This window comes from Alligator mississippiensis, chromosome 8 (assembly GCF_030867095.1).
Source record: "Alligator mississippiensis isolate rAllMis1 chromosome 8, rAllMis1, whole genome shotgun sequence".
Classification (NCBI taxonomy): domain Eukaryota; kingdom Metazoa; phylum Chordata; order Crocodylia; family Alligatoridae; genus Alligator; species Alligator mississippiensis.
In genome coordinates this window covers 38,885,319-38,901,601 of record NC_081831.1, presented here as the reverse complement: position 1 = coordinate 38,901,601, position 16,283 = coordinate 38,885,319, and the positions used below count along the sequence as shown (strand labels likewise).

Sequence of the window (16,283 nt, the reverse complement as noted above, 5' to 3'; positions counted from 1 at the left end):
GCTTCCCCCCTCCCCCATGACCTGTTCCAACAAGGAGCAGAGGAGCTGCGCAGAAAACCTCCTCACTGCTTCTTGCAACGCCCCTTCCCCCCACACTGCCCCAGCGACACACCTCCTGTGTGCAGGGTTGTAGTGAGGGCAACAGCATGGGGTTGTGCCCCACAAAGCAGCTGGAGGTGTGTTGCCAGGGCAGTGGGAGGGGAGCTCACACCTGTGACAAATCCCTGTGTGGCCCTGCTGTCCTCAGCCATGCCGAGTCACACCTGTCAGCTCCAGAGGTCCCAGGGGAGGGAAACAGGGTGGGAGCTTGTGCCAGCAACCTGTGCCTGCCCCAGGTACAGATCTGGGGGGCGTGGGTCTCCCCTGCCCCCTGGGAGCGCGTGCGGCAGTGGGGAACCAGCCCTTCCCCTTTCCCCTCATGAGACACCTGCAGCCCTGTCCTGCTCCCAGCTAGGGCCCTGCAGCCTTGCATTGTGGCCCCAGGCTCCAAGCCCCACCCAGCTGGGCAGCAACCCCAGCCCTGCCCAGCTCCCTCCCTACAGGGGCCTCAATCCCCCCCATACCTTCTGGAGCTGCTCTGCAGGCTGTCTGGGACCACATGCATGCCTATGCACATGGCGCCCCCCTGCCCTTTCGCCTTCCTTCCGCTCCCTCTCAGCTCCCTGCAGGCTGGAACTCTGCCAGCCTGCAGGGAGCTCATTGAAAATGGCAAAATCTGGGTTTCTCTGGTAAAATGAGAAATCTGCATTTGCCTCTGGTAAAAGGCAAAATCTGCAGTTTACTTTGTTTTTCCATGGGAAAACCCAGATCCCTGCTCATCACTTATGCCCATCCATCTCCAGGGTCTCATGTTTGGCATCCAGAAAATGAGGAGCAAACAATTAGCCCCTGGCACACATTTACTTAGGGGCAGGATGGGATCCAAAACAACCTGACCTCTTGCCATGCCAAGTGTGCATTGCAGGACATGAGATTTTGTAGAAAGCTGGGTGCCCAGTGAATTGGTAGGCTCCTGGGGACTGGATAGACAATCAGCTGATTTTGTGTCCCAGTCCCAGAACTGCACTGAGGCTCATCCCAGAGCCCTGCCAGCATCAGGCTGCATGGCAGGGACCCTGCCATATATTCATTTAAAACACAATAGAAACCATACAAAAACTATTATACGTATCTTGTAAAATAATTCAGTGGCTTATTTCCCATTTTATTGTACCATTAATTGCCTGAACATATGGCTGGGTCATTATTTGAGGCAATTAGCTGGTTAATCATGTCTTCAGTGTTATGTCTGCCAGGGATCTTAGTGACTAAGCCTGAAACTTCCACTTCTAGTGATATGCCCTGTGTTACACAGGAACTCTATAGGAAAGGCTGGGATAGAATCTGCTTTCAAGGACAGCATTCAGTTGCATTAACCATGACCATGCCTTCTCTTCTTCCATATTATGGCATCATTCATTACTCCACTTCTGCAACAGAAGAGGCAAGGGTCCTGTAGACAACAATACCTTCCTCTACTAACTCCTGATTCAGACCCATGTAAGTATACCCTGTGTTCTGGCAGAGACTTCAAGGAAAAAAATAGTATGTGATCATGTAATTGAAGATTGTAGTATAGTACATATGCAAAAGGAAGCCAAATTAAGGTTGCAAGGGCACTGCTAACTCCAGAATGCTTGACTTTGCAGGTTTAACAATATTCTTTACATTTTTTTTTTTTTAAGAATAGTGGTGTCTGTGTTATTTTTCAGGTTCTTACAAAAGCAAACAGAAAAAAAAATACAGAAATTCCATGATGTGGCATCGTAGTAACCACCATATTGGAAATCAACAGAATTGAACTTTGCACGTACCCTGCACAGACTTATACTACAGGAGCTGAGCGTAATGACAGCAGCTGTGGGTTGCTACCTTTTTCTAGCTTAGCTATACAGTGGTGATGAGATGCTCTGCCAGTAAGTTCCACAGATAGCTGCAGACAGCAAAGGAACAGTGCAACTCAGGGACCTTGGCTTCCATTCCAGACTCCAGAGGGGAGTGTTCTCTAGCAGACTAACTCTTTTGCCTATTTCCCCAAAGGCTCACCCTTTCTTCCTCCTCCCCTCCAACATGCTTATTTCATACCTGTGTCTCCTTTTCCCAGTCTGATTTCTGATTCTCTTTGCCAGCCTGATTCTCTTTGCCCTTTTCCAGGCTCCACTTCTCAGATTTATCAATCTCAATCTTAACCCACACAGTCTGAGTTCTCACCTCCTGATTGCTTGTCTAGCCTGTCACTCCCAATTCTAGTGTCCCTTGCTGGGATCCTCATCCAGTCTCACTCTCCTCAATCTAACTCCACCCTTGGCTCCTTGTCTTTATCTCTCTCTGTCCTGGTTTTTTGTTCTGCTCTCTCTGCCCAGTCAGTCCCAGGCTCTTCACCTCCAACTCATAGTTTTTTCTGCCCTCACCAGTTCGTTTTACCAGACTTTTCATCCCAACCTACTCATTTTGTCCCTGTATATATGACTTCTGTTCCTACTGAATTTGAATCAGACACTTGCCTCCTCAGGCTGCCTGGGTGCTAGCGCTGGGTCACTGAGGCACAGTAGAGATAAGTTCCCTAGTATCACACCCAGTATACAAATCTATCCCAGCCTGGATGAGCTACTATTCCTTTTATTGCTCTTACTCACTTATGGCTCCTATCCTTAAAGAGAAAAGTCCCAGATTGTAGGGGATGTTCACTTGCTCTGTGAAGATGGTGCATTCATGGTCAGCATTAGAAGCTGTGAAGAAACTGAACATGCTTGGTGTGGATGTGATCTTTAAAGATTTCTATAGACTTCTCTTCTTTGCTCCTCTCCCCTTGATCTAAAGAATCATCGAAATTGACCCTTAGACTGTTAGTCATTAAATTGTTATCATTTGCCAGTGAACGTCCACGTTATTGCCAGTGCAGTCAACATGATTATTTCCCATTACAGCCCCAGCGACCAGCTGCTGTCTTTTCTGTGAACCTGCAAAACCTTGTGTGGTGCACAAGATTGCTGCTTTCCAGGAGGGAACACATGGCTATATCAATAAAATTACCTGCCAGGGGTAGGTATTGCCACTGGGTGCAAATAATTTCAGAGTCCTCTGTGTGCCTGTTACCTTTCTCTCTAGTGCAAGATGAGAGAGGGGTGGGACAGAGAACAGGATTGTGTCAGACGTGAGCAATGACCATCATGCTATCAAGGTATTTAATGTTAAAAAGACTGTATCCTCTGCTCCTAGCCAGCAAAGTAACTGGGCATCCAAGCAGCAGCTCTTTCACTAACGCAAACTCACGTGTCTCTGTACTCCCTAACCCTTCACACCTGTGATGTGCAGGAGTAGGCCATAACTGCTGTCAAATCTTTGTCCTTTGATGCTGAGCCATGTATTTGCCAAGTGGGCCAGATACCATCTGCATTGTAGCCTCAATAATGTTTTAATAGAAAGTTTTGCATTTAATTGCCCTGTTTTTGTTTTGTCTTTAAGAAAAAAGAAAGGAAGAAGAAAATCTGTACCCACTGATTTCACTGTAAACTTCTATTGCTGCAAAGTTCAAAGTGCAAGCAGTTATGGTAGCGCTGGAGTGATGTTGTAGCCATGGCTTGGGGAAATATGTGAGAGGCAAGGACACCTTGTGACCAAAAGCTTTTTTAAAATCTCTCCCAACTATGTAATTAATCCAATAAAAGATATCACCCCAAAAATCCTGGCCTCAAACAATTATAGACAGTCAGCATTAGGGCATGGACAAATGACTAAATTACACTGAGCTAACAGGGGTTGAAGACTTGCCACAGAGTAACAGATATGCAATGGGGAAGAGGGGTGGGGGTGTTGCTCTCTATGTCAAGGATCACTTCACCTCCCTGTAGATTGAGTTTCCAAACCAGGAATGGCATCTTGAGATCCTCTGGGTCGTGATATGAGGAGAACATGGGGAGGGTGACTCATTTGTAGGAATCTACTATAAACCTCCCCACCAAGAGGAAGAACTAGATCGGGACTTCAGTAGGGACCTGGTCAAAGTTGTGTGCTCCCGATGCATGATAGTCATGGGGGACTTCAACTTCCCTGACATATCTTGGAATGAGTGGGCAGCCAAATCTGACAGGTCGCGTAGCTTTCTCACGTGCATCGATGACCTCGACCTAACTCAGGAGGTCTATGGGCTGACTAAGGGAGAAGCATTGCTTGATCTGGTCCTGGCCAAAGGGAGGACCTGGTGAGCAATCTGCCGATCAAGGGAAAGCTTGGTGACAGTGACCATAAATTGGTCAACTTCTTAGTTCACCAAAGAGCAGGCAAACCCCCCAGCAAAACAGAAGTCCTCAACTTTGGGAAGGCTGACTTTTGCAAACTGAGAAAATTGGTCAGTCAGGCAGTTAGAGGCCCCACAGAAAAGGGAGTACATGAGGAATGGTCATCTCTCAAAAACAATCCTTAAAGCACAGGGCAAAGCCATACTATTTCACAAGAAATACAGTCAACGAGCAAGGAAGCCCCCATGGCTGAATAAGGAACTGTTGCTGGACCTCATTAAGCTTAAAAAAGTAGCCTACACAAGCTGGAAAACAGGAAGCATTACCAAAGATGATTACTCTGCACTTGCCCGCACCTGTAGAGAGTGGTCAAGAAAAGCCAAGGCACAAACTGAACTTAGGCTAGCTACAGGAATCAAGGACAACAAAGAATCCTTCTTCAGATACATGGGAAGTCAGAAAAAGAACAAAGATAGGATTGGGCCCCTGCGAGATCCAACAGGGTAACTGACATCCAATGCCCTAGAAAGGGCCAAACTCCTAAATGACATTTTTGCATTGGTTTTTCACGCTCCTAGGAGGATCACACTGTCAGGAATGACACAAACAAGTCTGGGAGTGGGTGAGGGGCCCAAAATCGATGTGGACCAGGTGAAAGAACACCTTGAGAAACCAGACATTCACAAGTCCACAGGCCCAGACAGAATGCACCCAAGAGTCTTGAAGGAGCTGGCAGACATCATTGCATTCCCCTTGGCAGAGATATTTGAAAAATCACGGTGCTTGGGAGAGGTCCTGGGTGACTGGAAAAGAGCCAACATGGTCCCTAGGTACAAGAAAGGGAGGAGGGATGACCTGGGGAACTATGGGCCAATCAGTCTGACATCCGTCCCTGGAAAAATTGCGGAGAAAATTGTCAAGGGCTCCATCAACACCAGACTAACAGAAGGCAAGCTTCTGAATACCAGCCAACATGGCTTTGTGACTGGCAGGTCTTGCCTGACCAACCTCATCTCCTTCTATGATCAAGTAACATGTGCCCTGGACAAGGGAGATGATGTGGATGCCATATATCTGGACTTCAAGAAGGCCTTTGACCTAGTTCCCCATGATGTCCTCCTGGTTAAGCTGGGGAACTGTGGCTTTGATCATCATACAGTCCGATGGCTAGGCAACTGGCTATGGGGGCGGACCCAAAGAGTAATAGTTGTTGGGAGCAAATCAACGTGGCACAGGGTGACCAGTGGAGTCCCTCAGGGCTCGATACTTGGGCCAGTACTCTCTTTAACATCTTCATCAATGATCTGGATTTGGGAGTCAGATGTGAACTGGCCAAGTTTGTGGACAATACCAAATTATGGGGGAGGGTGGTCACACCGCAGGACTGGCTAGGAATACAGGTCTTCTTGGACACGCTGTCAAGGTGGGATGACCAAAACCCGATGGCCTTCAATGCAGAGAAGTGCAAGGTGCTCCACCTCGGTAGGAAGAACACCCAAAATACTTACAGGCTTGGCAGTGCTATGCTCACTAGCTCCAAGACCGAAAGAGACTTGGGGTTCTTGACTGACCACAAGATGAATATGAACCACCAATGTGATGCTGTGGCTGGCAAAGCTAATCAAACTCTGGTGTGCATTGTAGCAGAAGGCCACCTGTTTCTCCCCAAAAAACTCTGCTTTGTGACAATTTGGTTAGGATGGGCCCAGCAGAGGATACACACCGTACCCTATCTCTTTAGGTAACCTGAGCTGGATACATTCCTGAGGGAGGGGGGAAACCTGCTCCCTCTGCCTATGTGACTGGCAGCATCACATACCTGGGTGAGGGGTTGGGGTCCCTGGGGAGCTAGAGACTGTCAGTCTACCCAGCAACTAGTGATGCAATTCAAATGGGTTGGCTGACAGTCAACAGGTGCTGACCTCTATTGGACCAGCTAAATGAGGCCCTAAGGGCTATATAAGTTAAGGACTGCCCAGAAGAAGGGAAGGCAGCCATGAGGAAGACTCAGAGAGAGAGAAGAGCTGGACCATCTGAAACTTGCTCTCTCTCTTAAAACTCATGATCAAGGAACTGCCTGCCTCCAGAAGGAATCTCCACCTGACTCTGGATGATACTTGTGAGTAAGCTACCTGAGATCTTACTAGATATATAGCTTGCAGTAACTCAGATGCATGATCAAAGGCTACCCAGCCATGCCAGTTTGCTCTATGGGATTTCTCTGATAGTGCTCTAACCTGTACCCTATTCCAACCTTACCCTTTGTAACCAATAAAGTTCTCCTTTGTACCTAGTGTGGGAGACTTATTGGGAGTGGGTCTAGATTATGCCTTGAGGTCCCCTTGGTTAGGCTGACTAAGGGAGACCATTACTTGTGCTTCCAACTGGGGGAAGCACCCCAAGTTCTTGAAGTAAGTCAAGTACCCTCGAGGGCTACTGGCCTGTGTTTCCCAGGGGGCGCAGAGCCAGAATCAAGCCCATCCCTGGGAGGTGGCAGTTTTACCCCCAGGCTAGCGGGCGTGCTCCAGGAAAGGGGTCGGCCAGACGTGAGACACCCCCAGGGAGGCACTTGGAGCCTGGAAGGTGGTCAGGCGCAGTGAGGTGGGTGGCTCAATGCAGAAGCACCTCCTACTGGCCTGCCACATGCATCCACTGATGCATCTCAAGCAAAACCAGGGAAGCTATCCTGCCACTTTACTCAGCCTGGGTGAGACCACAGCGGGAGTACTGCATCCAGTATTGGGCTCCCCACTTCAGGAAGGATGTGGAAAAGCTTGAGAGAATCCAGAGAAGAGCCACTCATATGATCCAAGGCCTGGAGGGAAGGCCGTACGAGGAGAGGCTAAGGGACTTGGGACTTTTCAGTCTGGAGAAGAGAAGGCTCGGGGGGGACTTGGTGGCAGCCTACAGTCACATAAGAGGGGTACATCAGGACCTGGGAGAATACCTGTTCACTAGACCTCCCCAAGGGATAACAAGGTCTAATGGCCATAAACTCCAGGAAGGTTGATTTAGATTAGATGTAAGAAAAAAGTTCTTTATGGTGCATGTCTCCAGGGTCTGGAACAAACTCCCCCCAGAGGTGGTACAAGCAAGTACTCTGGACTCTTTAAAAAAAAAAAACAACAAAAAAACAGGTGTATATATTTCTTGCTGGGGTAACTTGATCACAGCTGACTTCCTGCCAATGGCGAGGGGTGGGGGGGGGGAGAGAGAAGGAGGAGGGGGCTGACCTGATGATCTCATGAGGTCCCTTCCAGTCCCTAGTGTCTATGAAATCTATTAAATCTATGAAAATCTATGATATAACTGTCCTTTTGGGAGAGGGATTGCCATCTTAGAAACAAACCCCCCTTCTCCCCCGCCAAAAGCATACACTGGAAGTCAAACACCTACTAAAACATATTTTAGGGGGATTGTGGGGGAACATAGGGTATGTTGGGGTGTGTGTATATGTGGGGGGCTTGGAGGGGCAGGGTGTGGGTGTGTGAAGTTTGTTGGATGTGAGGGAGGGTGGGGGGTGTTGGAGCCCCCCCACACACTCCCCCACATGGCACGCAGCCCTCTCTGCCAGCAGCAGCAGGTGGGGGGCTCAGAAAGCTCGTGCCTGGTGCAGGCACCGGTGCCAGATGGGCATGGCTCCAGCCAGTGCTGCACATGAAAGGGAGAGGGGGGGGAGGACAGCAGCGTGCCCAGCTGCCTCTATTATGGGGGCTCCATGCTGCACACCTGCAGCTCCCATACTTGCACTGGGGGAAGCCCCATGCTGGACTCAACAGGGAAGCAGGGGGTGGGACTCCCTCTACTCCCAGCGGAGTCAGCATACCTGCGCAGCAGAAGGCTGAGAAGGCATTCAGCTCCAGCATGGGGTTTCCCCCAGTGCAAGTGTGGGAGTTGCAGGCACGTGGCCCCTGTGATAGAACCATGGGGGCTGGGCTGGCTCCTGCTGTGTTCTGCAGTCCCAGCATTGCAGCCAGGCACTATGTGGCACAGCACGGAGCCAGCCAGCCCAACTGGGCAACTTCTAGCAATGCATGGCTCCTAGCTGCAATGCCAGGGCCACAGAACACAGCAGGACCTAGCCCAGCCGCCACAGTTCCCAGCTAGCTCCTGCTGTCACCAGCCCTGAGCCCTGGGGCCCCATACTCCTGCCCGCTGCCACTTTTTCCCCCCTGTGCCTGCCACCACCCCTCCCCCCTGCCCGCCACTCCCCACCTGCCGCTCCAGCAGTGTGCAGTTTCCGGCTGCTTGGTTGGGAGTGCATGGTGCAGCAGGAGCCAGCTTGGAACTGTGTGGTGCCAGCTAGGCTCAGCTGGCTCCTGCTTCACTGGTGAACCTCCTCACCCCCAACCTGTTCTTATCCGATTCACCACTCTCAGATGGAGGGAGGCAAGGAACAGCCCCATGGGCCCAGGACAGGAGCCTCTTTCAGGCACGGCTGGGGTTGGAGGGCTGGGGGCGAGGCAGGGCCAGGTGGGCCTTGTTGCTGCTGCTGGGTCCTGCCCCTGGCTCTTCCTGGGTCCCTGGCACCTTGTCATCTTTGACAGGCAGCCAGGGGCAGATGAGCATTGGTTTTCTAAATTCTTTAGGGGCCCCGCAGGCCGGATAAAATGGCCTGGTGGGCTAAATCCAGCCCACAAGCCATATTTTGCCCGCCCCTTATATAGACAGTTACTGTGCATCAGCTGCTCTGTGGTAGGTCTATAGCCCCTTTTCACATTCTGCAAGTTGATCAACTGTCCATACCCAGAGACACCAGCATAGACTAGAACTTGCCCAATGGCAAAACACTGGACTCAGGTAGTTACATTTTACTCAGTTCTGAGCCAGGATTGTTCCTATTCAAACCATCATATACAATCCATGTAGAGTTCCGATTATGGATGATATAAAATGGTTTGGAAGGAAAGGAAACAAGAATGAGAAATCTGTGGTCTGACCTTCCCTTTAACCATCACCTGTGGCATTTACTGGAGAGTCTGCAGCTCTAGGACTGGCCTTCTTAGCCATTAACAGACTCTTTACTTGATGCATGGGAGTGATTATCCTTGACTGTGAGGGATTGCTGCCACCAGTGGTGGCAGCTAAGAAGTTGGGGGATTTTTTACTGTACACTAGCAAAATTGATAGTTTAATTAGCTATATAGATATATATATTATTTTTTGTCTCATTTAAAGTAAGTCTGAAGTCTAGTTTTCAGAAGTGGAAAATTTCACTTTATTTTTAAAATGTGTGGATTAAAAGGCCTTAAATATTTTTACAGCTGATGATGTTTATCATCTTCCTTAGCTAGTCTAAACCAGGCAAACAGAATTTGCTCAAAACTTTCCAAAAGCTGGAATTAAGGTGAAACATAGAGCACATTAACCAAAAAGTGCTTTTCAAGTTATTTGAAGCAGATGGTTACAGGAGAAGTCTCAAGGTAACATTAATTATAATGCTAGGTATAGATAAATATTTTAACATAATCTGAGAATAGTGTTTGAATATTAATTTATGCATTCACTTATCTCCTATCTACTAAGTTAGGGATGCATTGATCATTTAAATGATCATGTATGCAACCTTGGAGGTAGAAGTTAATCTCAGAACAGACAAAACAACAATAATATGTTAGCAATTTTTATAGGACTTAATGCAATTCCTGCTCTATATTTTGACAAATGTAGAAAGCTGCTTCAGACAGACCCACTGTGAAAAATGAGAATTAAAAAGCTGATCCAATGCTCATTTAATCCAGTAAATCAGGTTTATCTTGGAAAAACAGTACTTAGCCAAATGTTAATATCTTTGATGACTGACACTGAATAAAAAAAGGCATGTAAGCTCCCCTGAGAGCTACTGAAACAAAACAAATTTTCCTTACTTCTGAGTAGGCTTGTCATATCAGCTCATGGATTGTCAAGTCACCAATTTCTTATTTCCAGCCTGAATGCATTTCAAAGCAGGGGAGTGTGCTTTAAACAGCAAGTGAAGGAGGACTACACGTTTAATAAACAAAGGAGAAGTAGACTGGAGTTTCTTTTCCCCTCATCTTCTTCCCTTTGTCTCTAATGCAGAGACTTTAATTTAAATTTATTTAAAGTTACAAAGATTCCATGAAGAAACTGAGAAGGCAGAAGCAATAAATAATTTCAAAAGCCTAGTCAAGGGCAGAACACAGATGCAAATGAAACATCAAGAAAAAGAACAAAAGTGAATGGTGAGCACATCAGGACCAGACAGAGGAATGTCATAATCATCAGGAGCAAGACATGGACACAGTGCTGGACAAAAGCCAGGAGAGGGACCACTCACATTTTATTTGGATGAAGGACTGCTATTCTTACAATTTTACATTTATTTCTATATTATAAACCAGCAGGCAGAGGGAAACAACCATCCCTCATTATGTTTCTGAGCTTGTGTGAAATGAGGCTTCAACTTCTCCTCACCCCAGACACACAAACTCAATCTTCATAATCCACTCCATGCTAAGAGTGGACCCAGTCCTACTGACTTTGATGTCAATGGATTTGCAGTCTCACCATAACACAAGTTTTAGAATATCTTTAATTTATTCCCTCACTACTGTGCAAATTCACCCTGGGAGAACTGAATTATGCACTAATTCTTGCTCTATAGTTGTTTATTGTCAAATACATGTTTTTCTAATAAAATGCTTTTCAGTCTCCCTTTTCATAGTAAATAGTAACTCTGTGATGATACATACCACAGATCTCCTGTCCGTGGTGAGCCAGGGAGAAGTTTGATCCATGTGAATGGCCATGGCAGACCAGCAGCTTTTAAAGCCTGGCACTTAGAAGGTTACCCTCCCAAGACTGAATTAATGAATCTCCTAAAATCTAGGATGCTCATTCAATCCCAGGAGAGCTGGTTTTTGGTGCTTTCACTTTGATATGAAACAAGGAAACTGAACAGTTGTTCTGAACAGGCAAAATAAAAGTAAGGCCCATTGTTACATTTCTACAATCCAAAAGAAAAATGTTGTAGATAAAAGCTCTGGGAAAATGTTCAGGTCACTTTGTTCCCATTTGAACTTCCTTCTCCAAATCATGTTTATGGGTATTATACATTATTCTAGAGGTACCTAGGGTCCCAATCAGGGAATAGAAACAAAGGAGAGTCCCTGCCCAAAAGCATGTACTAGACACTGGCTCCATGTACACGAGACACTGACTGCACAGTTGTTTAGTACTTGTATTAACTAGTGCTAAATGACTGCAGTAGTGCTGATGAATGACTTCTTTGAGACGCTGACTAAGCCGTAGTCCAAGACTACTGTGCAGTAGCGTTGCATTATGCTTTCTGCCATGCAACGCTACTGCGCAGTAGCCTTGGGCTATTGTGCGGTCAGTGTCTCATGTAAGACATGGCCACTAAGCAGCAGTTAACTGGGAGGAAAGGAGTGGAGACAATACACCAGCAAAGACAGAACACACTTAGATCAACAATCATACAATTATCTCTCCTGTAGCAAACCAGCACATGCCTCTCAGTGCCAGCTGGAAATACTATGCAACAACCACCTGTGTACAGCCGTGTACAGGAACAACCCTACAGAAACAAACCAGTCTGCAAGTAATCCTGCAGTGGCTGTTGTTGAGGGAAGAAGAACAAGCCAAGCAAGAAACCGAACACTGCTTTCCATTTTCTGCAGTGCAGCTGTAAGCAATAACAATTAAGAAGTCATGGAAAATATCTCAGCAATATCTTTTTGGACTCTGGGATCAATCAAATTGTTCTTCTATCTCCCACCAAATTAGAAACAAATATCCTGTCACATACTGTTTGTCTTGAGCCTGGCGGGTTCACTGTTCCGGCTGCCAGCTTGGTTTATGGCCTTGACAAGGAAGATGTATCGGGTGCCACTCTGAAGCCCGTGCACTGTGTAGTGGTTCTGTTTGATGTTGGGGACAATCATCCAGCTATCCATGGAGTTGTACAGGCCTGCAGTACAGGAAGGGAGTGTGGAGAGATTTATTACTATGGAGATGAAGGACAAGATAAATTGCAAACAAAACAGGCTGGGTATAGTGGAGTTCATGGACTGTGCATCCTTCAGACTAATATACTGCCTAGGAGTTAACAGGAATCTGCAAAACAGACTGAAGGAAAAATTTACATAAATGACAGAAACCAGTAGGAAAGGGGGATTGTTTTTATTATCACATGAGGGCAGAACTTGTTAAGTCAAAACTGGCAAAGCCAGAGATTGGCTGAGAAAGGGAATGCAAGCATTTTATGGGCAGTGTGTCATGTTGCTATCTTGGGACATGATGGAGGATGAGTGGCAGATAAACCTCTGGGTGGGCATTAAAACTTAATGATTTTTCCAGGTCCATATTTCTGTGAAGATGAAACATCCAGCAGACGATTCCTAGGAGGAGGCAAGATAAGCCGATAACAGGAAAGTGCTGATGAGGCCTCACTGAGAGGGGCAGGTTGGATTGTCGGTTTGTCTCTGGCTTAGGACCCACATTCATTAATACTGCTTGAAAACAACACTAATGAGCTACAGGTGCAAGCTCTCCCATAAGTCTTGGGAGAGGAGTTCCAGTGGTCACTCAGGGAGAAGCCTTCATCTACACCCACTGGCCTTGCAAATCCAATGAGGCAAGTTGTGCGGTCTGGCCCGGTTTGTAACTCAGTACAGAGATGTGTTTATCAGATGTAAGGTCTTTGCTTGAACTGTTTTCTATGAATCAGCTCCTAGAAACAGAATCCATCCTGGCTGTAGCCATTCAGATTGGATTTCCCTGCCTACGGCAACTGTCATTGCAACAGGGTCGGAGCTATACTGCTAATGTGTTCAAATGCAGCAGCCTGGCTGAGTTCCTCATTTACAAGTTATCATGTAAAGTGCAAATAAAATATTGCTGTGCAAAGCAATTTAAATGAACTAAATGAGAAAAAAGTGCTTCAGCAAGTGTGCCTGGTAAGGCTCTTAGCACTTAATGGAATTTACTTAGTTTTAATATGCAAAAGCAGCGAGAGGAATGGGCTGGCAGCGACGCACTGAGGAACATGGTCCCTGCCAGTGGAATTTCATTATGGGATAGCTGCCCTGTGTGCAGCTGGGCTTTCAACAGCCAATGTAATCCTGTCACGCTAGTGTGTATTTTTTACTGCTCAGTGGGTTGTAGTGGTAAGAAAGCTGATGCCCAGCAGCCTTCTGAATCACTCTTTTACATGTTCAGCATTCAGAGAGAGCCCTCCAGTGTGGAACTAAGCAGAGCTGGCAGCACAGCAGTTCAGCATTCCCGCTCGGTGGGCGGACTTGGAGGTTCACACCATTTCCTCTTAGAAACTGCTTTTCCTTCCCAATGGCCCAGGATGAACTTGAACCTCAGCAAGTTAGACTTGGATTTAATTAAATAAGTTCCCTTCAAGAACTTGAACTCTTGCCTTCTGTATTGCTGTCTTCACTGCAAATACAAATTTCTACCACCCTTCACAAACACACAGAAATTAACAGCAGCTATAGCTTTAGTCTAGGTATGTTCCATTTCATTAGCTGTTACTGCTATTATTACAGGCAATGAGGACAGCTGGGCTGCTGGGGTGATGTCATATCTATGCTGAGAACTAGCCCAAGGCCTTCATTGATACTCTGGACAGGGGTGACAAGCCTGTTTCTATTTTTTTTCAAACAAGTTCACCCATTCTAATGAAACCTTTAAAAAGCCTTGTGGTCTTTCCTGCGGATCCTCATGGTTTCTGCTTCTTATGGGAAAATCTTGCTTTCACTCATTGAATCAGAATATGTCATTCCATCTACAGGCAACAGAGAGAAACATGCTTTTTGCTCTGTTTTGTTGTACTATAATACATGGCATTGGCTGATGCACACCAGGGTTCTGTTTGCCCTGCTGGCAACCTCATCGCACTGTTGACTCATGTTCACGTTCTGGTTGATTGCAACCCACACGTCCCATTCAAATGCTGTGCCAGTCAGTGTACACCACCCATCATATAGTTATGGTGAAGGTTCTTCCTACCTAGATGAAGAACACTGCACTTCTCCCTGTTAAACCTCATCTGATTCTGTTCTGCCCATAAAACCAGTCTGTCAAGGTGATCCTGGATCCTTACCCTATCCTCTGATGTGCCTGTGTTTCCCCACAGCTTAGTATCATCCACAAACTTAATCACTGAGCTTTCTACACCCTCATCCAAGTCATTAATAAATGTTAAAGAGCATGGGTCCAAACACAGATCCCTGGGGGACACCACTGGAAACAGCCTTCCAGGGTGAGGCCATTACGTTAATTACAACTCTCTGGGATTGGCCTCTAAGCCAGGTGTCTACCCACCTCACTGTAGACTGGTCCAGCCCAGTACCCTCCGATTTAGTTGAGAGAATCTCATGGGAAACCAACTCAAAGGCTCCACTGAAATATAAGTAAATGATATCAACCTCGTGTCCCTCATTCAGATGGTTAGTTACCTGGTCATAGAAGGACACCAGGTTTGTTAAGCATGATCTACCCTTGACCAAGCTGTGCCGGTTACTTCTTAATACCCTACCAGTTACCAGTTTGTAATTGATGGCCTCTTTAACAATTTTTTTCAAAAAAAATTCCCAGGACCGAAGTCAGACTGACCAGTCTTTAGTTTGCAGGGTCATCGCTCTTCCCTTTCTTGAAGATAGGTACCTCATTGGCCCAATTCCAGTCATCCAGGACCACTCCCACATTCCATGACTCTTCAAACAGCTTTGCCAGTGGCCCTGCTATAAGCTCAGCCAGTTCTTTCAGGGCTCTCGGCTGCAGGTCATCTAGTCCAGCAGACTTGAAAACGTCCATGTGTTCTAAAAGATCCCTCACCTGTTCGGGACTGATTTCATGTAGTCTGTTATATTCCCCATATTCCCTCTGGACAGGTGGAACAGCCCCGGTTTGATTTCAGGACTACCAATGTGAGATATGTATTTAGGAGCTCTGCCTTTTCACAGGGATTAACTGTGGGCTGCCCCTCTGTATTCAGTAGGGGTCCCACAGTGAAGCCCGATTTTTTCTTGCTCCTTGTGTATCTATAGAAGGACTTTTTGTTGTTCTTTATTTCAGTTGCCAGTTTGATTTCCGTGCCTGCTTTGGCTTTCCGTGTCTTGTACCTGCAGACCCTGGCAATATAAGTGTACTCCTCTCTGGTTGGTGAACCATTCTTCCATTGCTTGTATGTTTCTTTTTCAATAGCTCCCTAATATCCCTGCTGAGCCAAGTGGGTCTCTTGGCTCCTTTTCCGTTTGCTGTCCATGTGGGAATGGCTTCTTTTTGAGCGGTGAGAGTTGCCCCCTTAAGGAGGCACCAGCATTCCTGAACTCCCCAAAACATCCAGTCATTGGACATAGAGAGCCTCTCCAACTAACCTCCTGAGTTTGCCAAAGTCTGCCCTTATGAAGTCTAGGATTTTTGTTCTACTGATTTCCCAGCCTTTTGGTAGATGGTGAACCTAATCAAATCATGATCACTGTCGCCCACAGTCCCTCCAATCCTAAGGTCGCCTATCACATCCTCCCTTTTATCAGCTCTAAATCCAGAGCAGCCTTACCCCTAGTAGGCCCTTCCACAACTTATGTCAGGAACAGATTGTCTATAGCTGCCAAGAAGTTAGCAGACCTGCTGAAGCTGGCTGAATGGTCCTCTCAACAGATGTAAGGGTAGTTGTTGAAGTCACCGATGACAATCATGCGTTTAGTGCTAGCTGCCTTAGTCAGTTCCCCGGAGAATGCCTGATCGCTTTCTTCTTCTTGGGAGGGAGACCTACAGTAGACTCCCACCATCAGGTCTCCCTCTCCTGATCCCCCTTGTATCTTGACCCAGAGGGTCTCAAGGGACCCTTCCCTGGTATCAAACGTGACCTGCATGGAGGGGTTCCACTCTTTCACATAGAGGGCCATGCCTCCTGCCTTTTTCCCAATCTGATCCTTCTTATAAAGCCTATAGCCCTCAATATTCACTGCTCAATCGTACGTGTCATCCCACCAGGTCTCCATCAACCCA

At 46.9% G+C, this 16,283-nt stretch overlaps 1 protein-coding gene across 10 annotated transcripts in view; it reads right to left on the bottom strand.

The window, feature by feature from the left end:
* Window positions 1–16,283, bottom strand: part of MID2 (midline 2) — a 464,627-nt gene that overhangs the window by 59,497 nt on the left and 388,847 nt on the right. For 9 of the 10 annotated variants that reach the window (XM_059732666.1, XM_059732669.1, XM_059732667.1 and 6 more), the window contains one exon: window positions 12,067–12,228. The exons of the other annotated variant lie outside the window; for it this stretch is intronic. In XM_059732666.1, coding sequence (XP_059588649.1) covers window positions 12,067–12,228 — 162 coding nt within the window. The remainder of the gene's footprint in view (window positions 1–12,066; window positions 12,229–16,283) is intronic. 10 annotated transcript variants of the gene reach the window in all.